Source organism: Carcharodon carcharias, chromosome 5 (assembly GCF_017639515.1).
Source record: "Carcharodon carcharias isolate sCarCar2 chromosome 5, sCarCar2.pri, whole genome shotgun sequence".
Classification (NCBI taxonomy): domain Eukaryota; kingdom Metazoa; phylum Chordata; class Chondrichthyes; order Lamniformes; family Lamnidae; genus Carcharodon; species Carcharodon carcharias.
This window is the reverse complement of record NC_054471.1, coordinates 104,584,161-104,604,033: the sequence shown is the minus strand read 5'-3', so window position 1 is coordinate 104,604,033 and position 19,873 is coordinate 104,584,161. Positions and strand designations below refer to the sequence as shown.

The window sequence follows — 19,873 nt, the reverse complement described above, 5'->3', positions numbered from 1 at the left end:
TTCCCTTTTTAAAGTGGGGTTACATTAGCTACCCTACAATCTGTAAGAACTGTTCCAGAGTCTATAGAATCGCAGAAAATGACCACCAATGCATCCACTTTTTCTAGGCTCACTTCCTTAAGTACTCTGGGATGTAGATTATCAGGCCCCAGGGATTTAACAGCCTTTAATCCTATCAATTTCCCCAACACCATTTCCCTACTAATACTGATTTCTTTTAGTTCCACCCTCTCACTAAACCCTGTGCTCCCCAACATTTCCGGTATGTTATTAGTGTCCTCCTTTGTGAAGACAGAACCAAAGTATGTATTTAGTTGGTCAGCCATTTCTTTGTTCCCCATTATAAATTCCCCTGTTTCTGACTTTAAGGGACCTACAATTGTCTTCACCAATCTTTTTCTCTTCAAATACCTATAGAAACTTTTAGTCAGTTTTTGTGTTCCCCACAAGCTTACTCTCGTATTCTATTTTCCCCTTCTTAATCAATCCCTTGGTCCTCGTTTGCTGAATTCTAAAGTGCTCCCAATCTTCAGGTCTGTTGTTTTTTCTGGCCAATTTGTATGCCTCTTCTTTGCATCTAATACTATCTCTAATTTCTCTTGTAAGCCATGGTTTGGCCACCTTTCCTGTTTTACTTTTGCGTCAGACAGGAATAAACAATTGTTGCAGTTCACCCATCCGCTCTTTGAATGTTTGCTGTTGCCTATCCACCGTCATCCCTTTAAGTAATATTTCCCAATCCATCATAGCTAACTCCATCATGCCTCATACCATCGTAGTCTCCTTTATTAAGATTCAGGACCCAAGTCTCAGAATCAACTACGTCACTCTCCATCTTAATGAAGAATTCTATCATATTATGGTCGCTCATCCCCAAGGGGCCTCACATAACTAGGTAATTATATAACCATCACTGAAACTTCCCTTCCCTTCCTTGACCTCTATATCTCAATTTCTGGTGATAGACTGTTCACCAATGTTCATTTCAAGCCTACCGACTCCCACAGCTGCCTCGACTCCAGCTCCTCACATCCTGCTTCCTGTAAGGACTCCATCCCATTCTCTCAGTTCCTTTGCCTCCTTCGCATCTGTTCTGACAATTCCTCTGACATGTCTTCCCTTCTTCCTTAACTGTGGTTTTTCACTCACGATGGTTGACAGGGCCCTCAGCTGTGTCCGGCCCATCTCCACCCGCATCTGCCCTCACACCTGCTTCTCACTCCCCGAAACATGATAGGGTCCCCCGGTCCTCACTTATCACCCCACTAGTCTCCGCATTCAAAGGATCATCCTCCGCCATTTCCACCAACTCCAGCATGATGCCACCACCAAACACATCTTCTCTTCACCCCCGATGGCACTCCACAGGGATCATTCCCTCCAGGACACCCTGGTCCACTCCTCCAATCACCCCCTACACCTCAGCCCCCTCCCACAGCACCTTCCCATGCAACCACAGAAGGTGCAACACCTGTCCCTTTACTTCCCTCATCCTCACCGTCCAAGTGCCCAAACACTCCGTTCAAGAGAAGCAGCATTTCACTTGCACTTCCCTCAATTTATTCTACTGCATTCGCTGCTCCCAATGCGGTCTCCTCTACATTGCTGAGACCAAACGCAGACTGGCTGACTGCTTTGCGGAACTCCTTTGATCTGTTCACAAACATGACCAGATGTCCCTGTTGCTTGCCATTTCGACACACCACCCTGCTCCCATGCCCACATGTCTGTCCTTGGCTTGCTGCATTGTTCTAGTGAAGCTCAACGCAAACTGGAGGAACAGCACCTCAACTTCTGACTAGGCACTTTACAGCCTGCCAGACTTAACATTGAGTTCAACAACTTCAGATCATGAACTCTCTCCTCCATCCCCTTTCTGATCTCTCTTTTTCCAATAATTTATATTTTTTAAATATATATTTTTCTTTTCCCACCTATTTCCATTATTTTTAAATGTATTTCCATCCATTTTCTCATCTCCACCTTTTAGCTTATTACGATCCCTTCCCCCCACCCCACCCCCACTAGGGCTGTCCGTCACTTGGTCATCCTGCTTTCTACCCTTAATGTCACCATTAGCATATTCCTTAGATAATATCACCACCATCAACACCCCTTTGTCCTTTTGTCTCTGACACCTTTGGCAATCTCTTCTTTGCCTCCACCTATCACTGGCCCTCTATCCAGCTCTACCTGTCCCACCCCCCTCATCCAGCTTATATTTCAGCTCATTTCTATATTTCCTCAGTTTTGATGAAGAGTCATACAGACTCGAAATGTTAACTCCGTCTTCCTCTCCGCAGATGTTGTCAGACCTGCTGAGTTTTTCCAGCTATTTTTATTTTTGTTTCAGATTTCCAATTATTCCTTTCTCATTACACAATACCCAATCGAGGATAGCCTGTTCTCTCGTTGGTTCCTCAAGTATTGGTCCAGAAAAACATTCCGTATACACTCCAGGAATTCCTCCTCTATGGTATTGTTACTAATTTGATTTAACCAATCCATATACAATTAAAGTCACCCATAATCACAGATGTTCCTTTATTACATGCGTCTCTAATTTCCTGTTTAATGCTATTCCCAACATCACCACTACAGTTTGGGGATCTATATACCACCCCCACTAACGTTTTTTACCCATTAGTGTTTCTCAGCTTTGCCCATACAGATTCCACATCGTCGGAGCTAATATCTTTCCTCACTATTGCGTTAATTTCCTCTTTAACCAGCAACGCAACTCCACCACCTTTTCCTTTTTGTCTGTCCTTCCTAAATACTGAATACCCCTGGATATTCAGTTCCCATCCCTGGTCATCCTGCAGACATGTCTCCGTAATCCCGACCAAATCATAGCTGTTTACATCTATTAGCGCAGTTAATTCATCCACTTTACTGCGAATGCTCCTCGCGTTAAGGCACAAAGCCTTAAGGCTCGTCTTTTTAACATTACTTGTCCCATTCCCACTATTTTTCACTGAGGCCCTGTTTGATTCTTGCCCTTGATTTCTCTATCACGTTTCTTATTCCGCTTTCTGTCTTTTGTTCTTGTCTTTGATTCCCCTTCCTTTGACACTTTGCATAGGTTCCCATACCCCTGCCATTTTTGTTTAAAGTCTCCACTCTAGCAAATGTTCACCCTAGGACATCAGTCCTGGTCCTGCCCAGGTGTAACCCATCCAGTTTGTACTGGTCCCACCTCCCCCAGAACCAGCCCCAATGTCCCAGGAATCTGAAACTCTCCCCATCACTTCATCTCTTCAGCCACGTATTAATCCGACATATCCTGCTATTTCTACTCTGACTGGCATGTGGCACTGGTAGTAATCCTGAGATCACTACCTTTGAGGTCCTACTTTACAACTTACTTCCTAACTCCCTGTATTCTGCTTTTAGGACCTCATCCCTTTTTTTAACCCATGTCGTTTGTACCAATGTGTACCACGACCACTGGCTGCTCCCCCTCCCCCTTTAGAATATCCTGCAGCCGCTCTGAGACATCCTTGACTCTAGCACCAGGGAGGCAACATACCATCCTGGAGTCTCGTTTGCGGCCACATCTATTCCACTTACAAATGAATCCCCTATAACTATTGCATTCCCACGCCTCTCTTATAAGTAGAAGTGGGCGAATTTCAGGCTGCTTTAGTGAGAGTTTGAAATTTGTAAAATTTTAACTGCTCACTGACCCAAACCCACCTGTTTTTGGGGTTGAGATTACTTCAGTTAGCTCTCCAGAGATGCTGCTGCCTGACCTGCTGAGAGTTTTCCAACATTTTCTGTATTTATTTTAGATGCCTTGTAGCTGTTGGACAGGCTTGAGGGAGTTCAGGTAGTGAATTATGCACTGCAGAATTCCCAGCCTCTGACCTGCTCTTGTAGCCACAGTATTTTACGGCTGGTCCAGCTCAGTTTCTGTCCAATGATAACCCCAGAATGTTAATAGTGGGGGATTCAGCAATGGTAATGCCATTGAATGTCAAGGGGAGATGGTTGAATTCTCTCTTGTTGGAGATGGTCATTGCCTGGCACTAGTGTGACACAAATGTAACTTCCCACTATCAGCTCATTCCTGGATATTGTCCCGGTCTTGCTGTATTTGGACATGGACTGCTTTAGTATCTGAGGAGTTGCGAATGGTGCTGTACGTTGTGCAATCATCAGTGAACATCCCCCCTTCTGACCTTATGATGGAAGGAAGGCCATTGATGAAGCAGCTGAAGATGGTTGGGCCTAGGACACGATCCTGAGTGTGTATATTTGATTTATAATGGTCCACCATTATGCATCTAAATCCCAGTATCAAATGGTCAGATTGTAATTGTTTGCTGATAGTCAATAGTTGAAAGGAATAGGGCATATGTACAGCCATTAGAGGCCTAAGGGAGATCCTGTGAATTCAAATCCAGCAACAGGTATTAGGGATCCCTTGTGGTTTAGTGAGGAGGTAATGTTTTTGCAGTTAAATGTAGAGTTATGCATCTGATCCCTGCTGTGTAATGCATGGGAGAGGAGTTATGCATCAAGCCATTAGCGGACAAATGCAGAGGTATACATCTTTTCCTCGGCATTCAAATGTGTGTCAATCAATGAGCTTCAGCAAGGCTAGAGATTTTTCTCCAGAGCAAATGTGTGGAACAGAATCCCAGCAAACGTTCTTAATATCATGTTGACTAATTCCTTCAAAAAACTCAGTTAAATGAGTAAATAGTTAGGAATTGAATTGACAATTACAAGGGTAAATATAAACAGAGAAGATCAAATACTCCACAGCAGAACTTTAGGAGTTTGAAGTGTGGTGAGGGGGTCTTGGGGGCATGATGGAACTGATTATTCATGGTCCAGCAACCTCCATGAGCTAAACAGTCACATTCTATTCAATGTTTTCTTACATTCCCATGTATGGGGGAAAAAAAGAGAAGTTTTGCATCCAGTTCTGAAAATTTAATCACATTATGCAATAAATGTTTAATTAGTTTTTCTGGTAATATATATCTGATAACTCAGTCTCAGTGGTATTGTGGAAAGGAGAAGTATGTAACCCCTGACGAAGGGGCGAAGAGCAGTAGGAAACCAGGGGATTGGGAAGCCTACAAAGACCAACAGAGGACAACTAAAAAAGAAATAAGGAGGGAGAAGATTAAATATGAGGGTAAACTACCCAGTAATATAAAAGAAGATTTCAAGAGTTTTTTTAGATATATAAAGGGTAAGAGAGAGGCAAAAGTGGACATTGGGCCGCTGGAAGATGACGCTGGAGAAGGAGAAGTGGGGAACAAAGAAATGGTGGAGGAACTGAATAGGTACTTAGCGTCAGTCTTCACGGTGGAAGACACGAGTAACATCCCCAAAGTTCAAGAGAGTCGGGGGACAGAGGTGAGTACGGTGGCCATTACCAAGGAGAAGGTGCTAGGAAAACTGAAAACTCTGAAGGTGGATAAATCACCTGAACCAGATGGATTACACCCCAGAGTTCTGAAGGAGATAGCTGAAGAGATAGTGGAGGCGTAAGTAGTGACCTTTCAGGAATCACACGAGTCAGGGAGGGTCCCAGAGGACTGGAAAATTGCTAATGTAACCCCCTTGTTTAAGAAGGGAGTGAGGCAAAAGACGGGAAATTACAGGTCTATTAGCCTGACCTTGGTCGTTGGTAAGATTTGAGAGTCCATTATTAAGGATGAGATTTCAGAATACTTGGAAGTGCATGGTAAAATAGGGCAAAGTCAGCATGGTTTCATCAAGGGGAGGTCATGCCTGACAAATCTGTTAGAATTCTTTGAGGAGGTAATGAGTAGGTTAGACAAAGGAGAGCCAATGGATGTTATCTACTTGGACTTCCAGAAGGCCTTTGATAAGGTGCCGCACAGGAGGCTGCTCAGTAAGATAAGAGCCCATGGTGTTAGAGGCAAGGTACTAGCATGGATAGAAGATTGGCTGTCTGGCAGGAGGCAGAGAGTGGTGATAAGGGGGTCCTTCTCAGGAGGGCGAGTAGTGACTAGTAGAGTTCTGCAGGGGTCAGTGTTGGGACCACAACTTTTCACTTTATACATTAATTATCTAAATGAAGGAACTGAGGGCATCCTGGCTAAATTTGCAGATGACACAAAGATAGGTGGAGGGTCAGTTAGTATTGAGGAGGCGGGGAGGCTGCAGAAGGATTTGGACAGGTTAGGAGAATGGGCAAAGTAGTGGCAAATGGAATACAACGTGGGGGGAGTTTGAGGTCATGCACTTTGGTAGGAAGAATAGAGGCATAGACTATTTTCTAAATGGGGAGAGAATTCAGAAATCTGGAGTGCAAAGGGACTTGGGAGTCCTAGTCCAGGATTCTCTTAAGGTTATCTTGCAGGTTGAGTCAGTAGTTAGGAAGGCAAATGCAATGTTGGCATTTATTTTGAGAGGACTAGAACATAAAAGCAAGGATGTGCTGCTGAGGCTTTATAAGGCTCTGGTCAGACCACATTTAGAATATTGAGAGCAATTTTGAGCCCCGTATCTCAGGAAGGATGTTTTGGCCCTGGAAAGGGTCCAAAGGAGGTTCACGAGAACAATCCCAGGAATGAAAGGCTTAACATATGAGGAACGTTTGAGGACTCTGGGTCTATACTCGATGGAGTTTAGAAGGATGAGGGGGGATCTGATTGAAACTTACAGAATACTGAAAGGCCTGGATAGAGTGGATGTGGGGAAGATGTTTCCATTAGTAGGAGAGACTAGGACCCGAGGGCACAGCCTCAATGTAAAGGGCAGACCTTTTAGAACAGAGATGAGGAGAAACTTCTTTAGCCAGAGAGTGGTGAATCTATGGAATTCATTGCCACAGAAGGCTGTGGAGGCCAGGTCATTGAGTGTATTTAAGACCGAGATAGATAGGTTCTTGATTGGTAAGGGGATCAAAGGTTACGGGGAGAAGGCAGGAGAATGGGGTTGAGAAACTTATCAGCCATGATTGAATGGCAGAGCAGACTCGATGGGCTGAATGGCCTGATTTCTGCTCCTATGTCTTATGGTCTTATGGACAAGGCAACATGGCAACCAGAGGTGGGAATGGAGCAATAAAGACATATGTCACATCCTTTTAGTCTGGTGGGTGTAATGGGGGAGACAACACATTTGATTACTAGAACATGTATCAGTCCTACCTGTTTTCCCTCATGGGAGTGGAAAGTCTACTGGTTGAGATATGCATCCAATCCAGACAGAAAGAGTTTGCATTTATGTAGCACCTTTCATGACTACAGGACATTGAAAAGTGCTTCACAGCCAATGAAATTATTTTCTTTTGAAGCGTGGTCATTGTTTTAATGTAGGGAAACTAGGAGTACCTCAGCAATGATGTGGGAGGGAGTATTGCAATTTCTACTTTGTCAAATTTCCAATCACTAACTTGGGTGTCCCCCCAAACCCTGTTTAAAGCAGTAGGGTAGGAGGTCCCTTGTATGGACTATGCTTGAATGAAATCCCCTATGGCCAATTTTCTGATTAGGTCAGCCTGAACAAAGCAAAAATAGAAATACTTGGAAAAACTCAGCAGGTCTGGCAGCATCGGCGGAGAAGAGCAAAGTTCGAGTCCTCATGACCCTTCAACCGAACTAAGTAGAAATGGGAAAGGGGTGAAATATAAACTGGTTTAAGGGGGTGGGGGGTTGTTGGGACAAGCAAGCAGTGATCGGAGGAGATAACCAAAAGATGTCACAGACAAAAGAACAAAGAGGTGTTGAAGGTGCTGATATTATCCAAAAGAATGTGCTAATTAAGAGTGGAGAGCAGGACAAGCAAGGTAGCTCTAGTGGGGGTGGGGTGAAATAAACCATGGATGGAATACATTTAAAAATAATGGAAATAGGTAGGAAAAGAAAAATCTATATAAATTTTTGGAAAAAACAAAAGGGAGGGGGAAGAAACAGAATGGGGGTGGGGATGGAGGAAGGAGTTTAAGATCTAAAGTTGTTGAACTCAATATTCAGTCCGGAAGGCTGTAAAGTGCCTAGTCAGAAGATGAGCCCTGGTCAATAGCTCTCAAATCCACCACTGTATAGTGTCAAAAGATAGAATATGTAGATGATCTGCCTCTATGCTAACCAAAAGGTATGGGTCAAGCTATAAATTAATATTCTAGTATTCTAATGCAAACAAACTATTCCGCAGCCACCATTCTGACTTTTGAACCTATCTGAGGTTAGAACATGTCATTTCAATCAGCTGACTTTTGAATTTTGTTAGTTTTTTTTGTAGCTTTGGTTTTGTGGGAATATTTGGGTCCACTTCCCTTTTTACTCTGTTGTACTTCTGTCATCTCCTTGGAGATGCCTGGCACCTGCAGTGAGGAGGGAGAGTTCATGACATTCTTCCAGGCTGCCACCATAGCCTTTTGAACTTCCCATTAAGTAGAACCAAGAGTCACTCTTGCCTTCCAATTTTTTCTGCCCCTTTCTAAAAGCCACAACAGCCTAAAGATTGTACCTATCTCCACAGTGATTATAGTTAAACCCTGCTATGCAGGGAAATAGTTGGGGTTTTTGGAAAACAATCATCACAGCTCTGGGGGAATCAATGCCAGACATCCTGAGGTAGCATCCTGGGTCCAACCACCTTCAACTGGCTCATCAATGACTTGCTCTCCATCACACTCCATCAAGTTTAGAATAGAACTGATGATTCCACAGTGTCAAGTTTCATGCACCATTCCTTAGATAATGAAGCACAAATGCCAGCCTACACCACAACTTAAACAACATTTTGTACTGGTATGTAACATTTATACTACACAACTGTCAGGTGACGACCATCTCCAGTGAGAGAAATTCCAACCATTTTTCCATTATCTTCACTGCACAATTATCTGGGAATCAGTCATGATTAAACTGTATCAGCCACAGCAACTGTATGGCTACAAGAGCAAGACAAAGCTTGGACATTGTGGTATGTGGCTCACCTCCTGACCTGACACAGCTTCTCCACCATTTATAGGGGTCAAGTGAGAAGTGGATTGGGATACTGGCCACTCACCTGGATGGGTACAATTGCAACAAAACTCAAGAAGCTATATTTCGCCCAGAACAGTCTGCTTTGCCAATGCTGCTGCTGCTTTAGTCAATATCTGTCCTTTCATAGCCAACAAACATTATGTGCTGATAGCATTATTATCTACACAATGCACTGCAGCAACTCTCCGAGTTTACTTTGACAGTATCTCCCAGCCTCACAAGAAGAGAAAATTGGAGCATGGTAAATGTTCCGAGTCATGCACAGCTCGGAATCTAATCAAGGGGTCCAAGACGCTAGTAAGAGTGAGAAGCCAGATGAGCTTATAACTGTTCTCTGAACACAAAGACAAATTACAGCTTTTATTGCAGCCTATAGCATATGCTTTTTTAAATCAAATATTATGTATACCGCTTTATTTGTACACGGTGGGCTATTTAGCTTTGGGCAGTGATTTCTGCCAATCAGTGCACATCCCGACTGCATGTACATTCTACATCTTTCATATCTGATGTTAAGAATGTTGATCTCCCCATTAAAAACCTGCTACAATAACTTAAACTTATCCCCTGCTTTCAATGTAATAAAACATCCCAAGGAGCTTCGTAGACCACAACTGAGGCAGGGAGGTAAGCATGAGTGCCCAGGTGTTTGGCCAAAAAGATGAGCTTTAAGAAAGTTTTAAATAAAATAAGGTGGCAAAGCAGCAGCCAAAACCAAGCAGGTTTGGATGGTAAAGTCTCAGTCCAGTATTTATTTAGTGTTGCGAACTAGACTGTGCAGCAATTATTTTACGAAACTGCGGTTTGCATTAATTAAGGCCATGACATTCAAATGGTGAGAAAAGAAATTGCAGGTAATGTAAGTAGCCAAGTGTATCTAAATCCTGCTTCCATTCATCAGCTACTCTTACAAGACATTCAATTGAAGAGCAAAGCTCACAGGAGGTGACAGGCTTCACTTAGACTGCAATACTGGGTAACTTTGGCTACTGGGTTGAAATCTAAACTATTAACACTGAAAAGTGTCCACCAGAATCCACAATGGAGAGAGGTGTTAGCCCAAAATATAGAAAACCATCTGCAACCGCACCAAAATCTACCGGTAATAACAATGACTTGAAAACACAAGCCTTTGTGTTCTCTTTTTAAAATCCACTTAAAAGTTATAGATTTTCATATATATAAAATAGTTATAGGCTTTTCTATCATTTATATTTAAATGGATATGTTTAGAATTTCTTCAGCTGCTATTTATATTCCCAATTCCTCTCACACGTTGAAAGATGTTTCAATAATCAATTCCAAGGTGGCTAATACCATATCTTAACTGTAGCAATAATGGTCTGCTGATCGGATAGTCCCTCTTCATGTATTCAATTTGTACACAATCCTAACTTCCATAACACAGTCAACAATAACTGAACCCTAGCTCTATCATTAATTAAACTGACTTGCAGACCTGGTCTGTGCTAGTTGGGTAAGACACACATCACAATGAACTTAACTAGGAAAAGGAATCCTTTGGGTTAAATCAACTACAATTCTTTATAAAAGGTTTTTACAAAGCCTCATGGCAGAAATGCATAGTTTGAATTTATTTCTAGAATTCAACATTAGATATAGCTGTATGCTGTTGGGAGATTCAGTTGCCTATACTTTAATGCATTAGAAATATCTTCCATCAAGGATGAACTTATTTGCAGCAACTCTACAATATTATTTATCTGGAATACCATAAGCCGACACAGGAGGATCAATGGCATTTATGGAGTAGTCAACAGCTGCACTCTCAGAGTTTGGCTGCAGAAAGATTTGCATCACACTCAATATTATCTAGATCTGTGCCTCCACAGTATTTGATATTTAAAAATATTAATGTTGGTTGAAGTAGATTCTCATTAATACTTACCGCTGACTTCATTGCAGAACACTGCTGGGCTCGCTTCTTATAAATTATAGGATCCTATAAGGTGACAAACAAACATAATGTTCAAAGTAAGGAATGACTATGCCTGGAATTTCCGACGCACCAGTTGTTATTGCCCTGTGGGATGTTTTATTGCATTGAATTTCATAGTAACTGCCAGAGATCATATTTCAGAGGAGAGAGGTGGGAGCTAAGCCAGGGAAAAGATTCACGCTTCCAAGCTGTCCAGTTAAGTAGCAAGATCTTTGGTGGAACCATGGCATTTTTTCTGCAAAACAACTAGGCAACACTGCTACTGATAATAATGCATCCCCAAACCTTCGCATACACATCCAAGTGCATAGTCACACTTATAAATATCTTTAAAAAACACGCTAAATAAAAAAAAATCTATTTTGCTAATGTTGCCAAAATGATAACTATGTTAAGTAATATTGCATGCCCTGTGTCACATATGTTTGGCCTAACAATTTGCATGTAAAATATTCCTCTTATTTTATTAGCAACACTCCAGCCTCCACATTGCACATCACATCTCAGGTGGCTATAGAAAGCCACTTAGGCAGTGGTTACCATTCGTCAGGTTTTTTTCTCTTACAAAGTACAATTTGGCTTCATTGTTCATTAACTGCCATTTTTCTATTGCAGTTTCTGAGCAATACCACTCAATGCTGCTTCAGAGAGAGCTAAAGTGCTTGTTGCTCAATGGTCCTTCGCTAGGGAGACAAAATGCAGACTAAGACTTTAGTCCTGGTCATGCTGGAGTGGTGCATCTCACCACATGTCTTAAGTTTTGGATTTATTTTCTCCTCACCCTTCATCTGATAAAAAGTTTGCATTGCAAATTGCTGGCAGTGTAAATGCAACACGGCATCTGGGATCTAAGTGAACAATAGGAATAGTACGGCCTGGATTTTTGCCACAATAGAGCACCTCGCCAACGTGGCAAAAAGGGCAGACATGCACAGAAATCGGAATCCCACCCCCGGTACTGCACTTACCCTTTCTGCGGGGGTGGTTTACGTGCATGGTTCACAGAAGAAACTGGCCATTTAAGTCAGCAGCTGCCTCAACTCAAGTTGAATTTTGGTAGGGCAGGTGTGTGAAACCCAAAGTGTGCCGAGTTGGCCAGGTAAGAGCAGGTCTGAGCATTTTGCATTTTTTTTTAGATAGCTAGGATGACCCATTTGGACATGGTCCCAGGACAACCTTTGGGGGTGAGAGGGGAGGGGTGTCATGTGCCCTTTGCAATTGTTAAAAGTAGGTAAAAACGTGTATAAAAAGTGCATAAACTCATTTACTGTCAAGCTCATTGGAACTGTCAACAGATGTGTCAAATTAATGTCAAAACTATCAAACGCCACTGTCAAGAGGACCTATCAAAAGTGTCAAGAGGAACTTTCAAAAGCACCTGTCAAAGGGAGCTGTCAAGTAGTCAAGGCATTTAAAGTTCCTGCCCATTAAATCTTTGAAAAAAATGTCTGGAGTGTTAAACAAAAATAATTGTTTGCTATTGCACTCTGTCTATTGACACAAGCCTGAGGGCTTCCATTATTGTATTACTGCTGCATGACTGATTTTACAACCATCCATTATCACAGTAGGGTGTCTGCAGTTTACAGTTTGATTGACAGCCACAAGTTGTTATAGACTCTTTGAAATGGGACTATGAATTTCAATGACTTTGTCCTTTTGTCTGTGACATCTTTTGGTTATCTCCACCTATCACTGGCCCTCTATCCAGCTCTACTTGTCCCACCCTCCCCTTAAACCAGCTTATATTTCACCTCTCTTCTATTTTTACTTAGTTCTGTTGAAGGGTCATTCGGACTTGAAACGTTAACTGTATTCCACTCCGCAGATGCTGCCAGACCTGCTGCGTTTTTCAGGTACTTTTGTTGTTGTTTTGGATTTCCAGCATCCACAGTTTTTTTGCTTTTATCTTAGTGTTTAATTGACCGCCACTTCTCTTCAAGGAATGCCTACCTTGAAGTATTGCGCTTCTCTCCATCAGGATTTTCGTATCTCTCTTTTGCCTTGTTCACCTTCGTTGCTTTCTATTTCTCTCCTGGTGTTTGATAAGGTGTTTACTAAAACTCGCTTTCACAACCATATCTCCTTTCTCAGTGACTGTCTCCGTCTCTGACTTACCCCACGTGGGTTCCAACTGACGTTCCATCTTTCATGTTTCGAACCCACCCAGGATTACAGGTATCTCCGGCACATACAACACTCCTCAGACTGCTGTTCTCGTCGCATTCTGAGATCCACACTCAGTGCCATTCACCACCATATAAAGACACTCGACCTCTCCCTCCAGCAGCACCGCCGCAACCTTTTTCAAAGCTGCGCAGGCCCCCAGTTTCATTTTATTCTTCGTCTCATCCGACACCTCAACAAGAAACCTTTTCTCTTTCTCTCAAGTGCTAAGGAACGCAAGCTCCAACAACTCATCGGCACCAACACCCATCCAGGACCCTCCACCCCTACCTGTCCCTCTGTCCCCATCCCGTCTTCCAATCCCAGCCCTGGCCATGTATTCACTATACCCCCTGACCTTCCCCTCTCCAAAGCTAAATGTTCAGTGCTCAGCAAAGGACGCATTTTCATACCCTTACGCCCTCATCTCAATGAATTTCAGGCTCGGCACGCTGCTAAACTCTTCTTCCACCGCCTTCGTCTCCGTGCTCACTTCTTTGGGCAGGAGTCCTCTTCCCGTTCAACGGATCCTTTTACCCACCTCCAATATTCTCCCTCCACCTGGACCCCTCCCTCTGGATTCTTATCTTCTCTTGATCTTTTCATTGAGAATTGTTGGCATGTTGAGAGTTGTTTCAATATCTCTGCTCCTCTCACTCACTCTAACCTATCTCTCTCTGAACTTGCTGCGCTCCAACCCTCACATTGTCATCAAACCCACTGATAAGAGTGGTGCTGTTGTTGTCTGGTGCACTGACCTCTACCTCGCAGAGGCTGAGCGTCAACTCGCAGACACTTCCTCCTACCTCCCCCTGGATCATGACCCCATCACTCAACATCAAGCCATTGTTTCCAGGACTGTTACTGACCTCATCTCCTCTGAAGATCTTCCTTCCACAGCTCCCAACTTCAGACGGCCCGCTTCTACCTCCTACCCAAAATCCACAAACAGGACTGTCCTGGCAGACCGATCGTGTCAGCCTGTTCCTGCCCCACGGAACTCATTTCTTGCTATCTTGACTCCATTCTCTCTCCTCTTGCCCAGTCCCTTCCCACCTACATCCGTGATTGCTGTGACACCTTACATCACATCAACAATTTCCAGTTCCCTGGCCCCAACCACTTCCTCTTCACCATGGACGTCCAATCCCTCTACACCTCCATCCCCCACCAAGATAGTCCGATGGCTTTCCGCTTCTTCCTTGAACAGAAGCCCAAACAATCCCCATCCACCACTACTCTCCTCTGGCTGGCTGAACTCGTTCTCACACTGAACAATTTCTTCTTCAACTCGTCTCACTTCCTCCAAATAAAAGGTGTGGCTATGGGTACCCGCATGGGCCCCAGCTATGCCTGTTTCTTTATGGGGTATGTGGTACATTCCTTGTTCCAGTCCTACTCCAGCCCTCTCCCACAAATCTTTCTCCAGTACATCAATGATTACTTCGGTGCTGCTTCATGCTCTCGTCTGGACCTGGAAAAATTTATTAATTTTGCTTCCAATTTCCACCCCTCCATCATTTTTACTTGGTACATCTATGACACTTCCCTTCCCTTCTTTGAACTCTCTGTCTCAATTTCTGGTGATAGACTGTCTACCAATATCCATTACAAGCCTACCCACTCCCACAGCTACCTTGACTACAGCTCCTCACACCCCGCTTCCTCTAAGGACTAAATCCTATTCTCTCATTTCCTTCACCTCCGTCACATCTGTTCTGATGATGCCACTTTCAAAAACAGTTCCTCTAACATGTCCTCCTTCTTCCTTAACCGAGGTTTTCCACCCACCGTGGTTGACAGGGCCCTCAACCATGTCCGGCCCATCTCCCACGCTTCCGCCCTCACACCTTCTTCTCCCTCCCAGAAACATGATAAGGTCCCCCTTGTCCTCACTTATCACTCCACCAGCCTCCGCATTCAAAGGATCATCCTCTGCTACTTCCGCCAACTCCAGCATAATGCTACCACCAAACACATCTTCCCTTCACCCCCCGGCGGCATTCCACAGGGATCGTCCACTCCTCCATCACCACCTACACCTCAACCCCCTCCCACGGCATCTTCCCATGCAACCACCTGTCCCTTACTTTACTTCCCCTCTCCTCACTGTCCAAGGGCCCAAACACTCCTTTCAAGTGAAGCAGCATTTCACTTGCACTTCCCTCAATTTAGTCTACTGCATTTGTTGCTCCCAATGTGGTTTCCTCTACATTGGAGAGACCAAACACAGACTGGGTGACCACTTTGCAGAACACCTTCGGTCTGTCCGCAAGCATTACCCAGACCTCCCTGTCGCTTGCCATTTCAACACTCCACCCTGCTCTTATTCCCACATGTCCGTCCTTGGCCTGCTGCATTGTTCCAGTAAAGCTCAACGCAAACTGGAGGAACAGCACCTCATCTTCCGGCCAGACACTTAACAGCCTTCCGGACTGAATATTGAGTTCAACAATTTTAGATCATGAACTCTCTCCTCCATCCCCATCCCCTTTCCGATCCCCCCTTTTTTTTCCAATAATTTATATAGATTATTCTTTTCCCACCTATTTCCATTATTTTTAAATGTATTTCCATCCATTGTTTTATCTCTACCTTTTAGCCTTTTTCGATTCCTTCATCCCACCCCATCCCCACTAGGGCTATCTGTACCTTGCTTGTCCTGCTTTCTATCCTTAATTAGCACATTCTTCAACACCACCTTCAACACCTCTTTGTTCTTTTGTCTATGACATGGTTTGGTTATCTCCACCTATCACTGGTCCTCTATCCAGCTCTACTTGTCCCACCCTCCCCTTAAACCAGTTTATATTTCACCTCTCTTCTATTTTTACTTAGTTCTGTTGAGGGGTCATTTGGACTCGAAACATTAACTGTATTCCTCTCCGCAGATGCTGCCAGACCTGCTGAATTTTTCCAGGTATTTTTGTTGTTGCTATGAATTTCAATCCTGGTTGTTATAAGCCATTGTGCACTTGAATGAAATGTTTGTTGCTGTAAGGCTTATGTTGCTGAAGGAATATAAATGTAGTAAATTTTTTTTATGAATGAGTGTGTTTTTCTATATATTAAAGTTTGTAGTAGACATTTAGAAGTTTATTTTATCGCATCTCTGCATGTGTCCAGAGGTCTGCCCATGGTGTATACTGGTTGAGTTGGCATGGTAAGGACAAAGTGTGTGGGTGGGGCATGAAGTTAGCCTTGGGGCTGTAAAGGATCATGGTGGTGGATACAGGGGGCATAGTTGGCATGGAGGGTACAAGGGGTTATGGGGAGGGTAAGGGCATGAGTTGGCATGGGGAGCCTATGAGGAGAGGAGGTAAGGGGTTGAGGGCTGGAGGGATGTTCCTTGTTTTATTCTTCTTTAAAAGATTTAGGATACATTGTCGAAGCCCCAAGACAGGCCTTTCACCCAGCCAGCCTCCTCACCTGGCCTCCTCCTCATTACTTCTGTGGTCACCTGACCTGACTTCTAATATAGTCTGCAGCCTCTTCAATCCCTGACACTCCCACACCCCTCCCCCAACACCCACCTACCACCAGACTGAACATCTGACATCCAGGCAGCTATATTTAAAAAGTTGGGGTCACAGAGCCGGGATTTCTCCCAACTGTGCACCCTACTCTCGGATAAAAATACACGTCTACATCTCCTTAAGCGTTGACATTGAAGGATAGAGAATGAAGCAGAGGGATACTAGAAAAAGAAATCGGGCAAATTAAAGTCAAATTAGATACTGTAAGTGAAACTGAGGCAAAGAAAGATTGGATTGAGAGAGACAGAAAAAAATGTAACAGGGAAAAAGTAAGAAAGAAAAATTTAAATTTTGAAAACCTCCAAGAACTATTCACAGTTGTTGCCTTTCTTGACCAAAGAAGTTGAGCAGCATTGCTGGAACAATAATCTCATTAAAAGGGTTCTTAAGTCATTAAATATCAACACTAACTTTCTGTGATGAGTTTACCTCAATTTAATAATGCAAATGCAGAAACTTCTTGAAACTCAAAGGTTTATGCTGAGCTTCTGTTAGTGCAGGGCTAAGGCAAGCACTTTGCAACAAATGGTGTAACTCTTCCTCACCACAAATATTTACACACGAATAATGGTGTGCCCATTTAGCTCGCCATTATTTTCTCATCAAATGCTGGTTCCAAACTCCGTAGGCATTTTTCCTTGCCCACATTCAGTAATATGACATGTCTAGAGTTCAGAATTTAGCAGAAGCAACAGGTATTGCATTGGCTAAGATCTCTACATTTAACAACTGTGTCCAAGTAATCCAAATCCTTTTGTCTCTCCAAACTGCAGTTTTATTTTATTCCAATTATCTGAACTTTCTTTTCTGAGGGCATTAAGTCATAAATAAGTCAGTTGCACAATTGTGAAAATTAATTGTATATACCAATTGGGTGTTTAATTGTATTCAGGTGCTGGGTATTCAAGCCCACATCATCCCAGGACCTTGACTAAATGGTCTTTATTCAGGGTAAACTGGGTTGGCGAGACACTGGTTATGCTGGGTCTCCAGCGTTGATTTTGGGGTTCTGCTGATCTCCCAGAGTTACGGTGGGAGAAAAGGAATTTCAGCACCCGAGTGTTAGCAGGTTAATCATCTGGGGAGTTGAATCACACTGAGCTTGATCTAGCTCACCGTACACCGCACACCGCACGTGCACACATCCCATGAGGGAAGGAGAGCAAGAAATTTAAAGGATAAGTTAGGAAATACTGCTTTACCATAGCTTCCAGTGAATGGACCTGAAAATGGGTCAGTCCTCTTCAAAGAATTGTGCATGGAGTGAGATAGTGTAAACAGAACAGAATAACAGAATGGAAATGAGAGAAGCATTTCATGAAAGAACTCATTTGGCTCAGGCAGCTCCTTGCTTCGTGTGACAAAATAAGAGATTTTATCCCATGTGAAATAAGGAACATTTCTACCTTCATATCCACACAGTATTTTAAAAATACCTGGGGTTAAAATGGAAGTTTCTTTCCTTATCAAATTTAACATGGATGCTAAGTCAATCTGCAGGAAAACAGTCCAGTTAGTTTGATCTGTAATTAAGCAGGTATGGGGGCCTCGAGGAAACATTTCTCTCATTTTAAATCATGTTTCCTTGCCCTGATCTGGCAATTTAGTTTGAAGGAATTGTCTAGACCAGTCTTTTCTATACTGTTTATACTTTCTCTATAAAATTACCTTCAGCTGTTTCATTTGGGGAGGCATTAAAAAGGTTTCACATCTTTCCTGATATCATAAACCTTATATAAGAGATCAGCCTCTGGACCCTTCTCTGAATTGCCTCTAATGCTTGAATCTCTCTCTTCCATGCCTCAGTAACCAGCAGTGGGCACAGTTCTCAAAGTAGACTCATACCAGAACACTACATACAGTTTCAGCATGACTTGCTCTACCTCATCCTCTTTTTGTTTCCATCTGAAAATGCTAGCAATACATTCTAAGAAGAAAGGAAGTGAGTTCCTAATGGGTTTTCTGATTTTGACAGCATGACCTTTCCCCAAGTGGATCAGCCAGAGATTTACAATGGCTACCAGTCTGCAGAAACTTCCCATGGTGATTAGTTTCTATTGATGGCAAGTTCTGCCTGTTTGTGCCAATTCCCTACTGGAAGTAACTAAGCAGATACCTCAAAAGGCCAGTGCAGGTTAAACATGGCTATTACTCGCATTTAAACATCAGAACAGTCTCCAAACCATTGACCAATACCATAGGAAATCAGCTCGAATATATGACCATGTTAAGCATCCAGCCACTCAGAGCCCAAAAATAATTTGAAAATTGAATTTCTTTTTAATCTGCATTTTACCAGTGATTCCATGTCTCATATCAAATTCCAGCTGGTTTTTATTGTGAAATTATCTTGCATTAGCACTTATTTCAGCTGTTCATTCAACAATACATTTGAATTGAGATTATTCCACAATTAACCTTTTCTTTCCCAAGACAATAATTCAAGACCTTTTAGCCTGTCTTCAAATTTGCTTACTGCCCTTTCCAACTTTATCCGAGCGGAGTATAGTTAAGATTTACAGCATTCATTAAGCAGACTACAAAATGGACTCAACTTTAGATTGTGACTAAGAACCTTTTTCACCCAGATTTTGCTGAAAAAGTGATGGTGTGTGAATGACGCACACCATTATTAATGTACAAGTCAGCCGGCAACTTGTAGGCGATGTTCAGAAGGACCTGGATGTACTTGCACGAGACATACAAAGTTAGATGCAGGTACAATAAGCAAGTATATGTCATGTTGGCCTTTATTGCAAGGGGATTGGAGTACAATAATAAAGAAGTCTTGTTACAATTGTACAGGGCTTTGGCGAGACCACGCCTAGAGTACTGTGCACAGTTTTGGTCCCCATATTTAGGAAAAGATATATTTGCATCGAAGGTTGAACAGTGAAGATCCCCTGGGATGAGAGGTCTGTCCTACGATGAGAGGCTGAGTAAATTTGGCCTATACTTTGTCATGACAGTGGATCACAGCCCTAAGTTACTTATGGGCATACTGAACTTTTAAAGGAAGATATGTTTTTTAGAAAGCACATGCAAGCAAAATTTGGCTGAGACTGTAAAGTAACCACTTTCTGGAAAATTTCTACATGGATTACACTTGACCGATTAGTCCAGAGAACAGAATGTGGCACCTAAAAGGGGTCAAGGCCTACTTCACTCAGAGACACTTGAAAGGGAGAGATGCAATGCAAAAGACTCTAATCTCCTGTGGTTCC

General features: G+C 43.0%; 1 protein-coding gene across 4 annotated transcripts in view; it reads right to left on the bottom strand.

Annotated features, from left to right (window-relative positions):
• The window catches only part of LOC121277627 (muscular LMNA-interacting protein), a 192,028-nt gene that overhangs the window by 152,908 nt on the left and 19,247 nt on the right, over positions 1-19,873 (bottom strand). For all 4 annotated transcript variants that reach the window (XM_041187190.1, XM_041187191.1, XM_041187193.1 and 1 more), the window contains exon 2: positions 10,897-10,950. In XM_041187190.1, coding sequence (XP_041043124.1) covers positions 10,897-10,908 — 12 coding nt within the window. In that variant the 5' untranslated portion in view covers positions 10,909-10,950. The remainder of the gene's footprint in view (positions 1-10,896; positions 10,951-19,873) is intronic.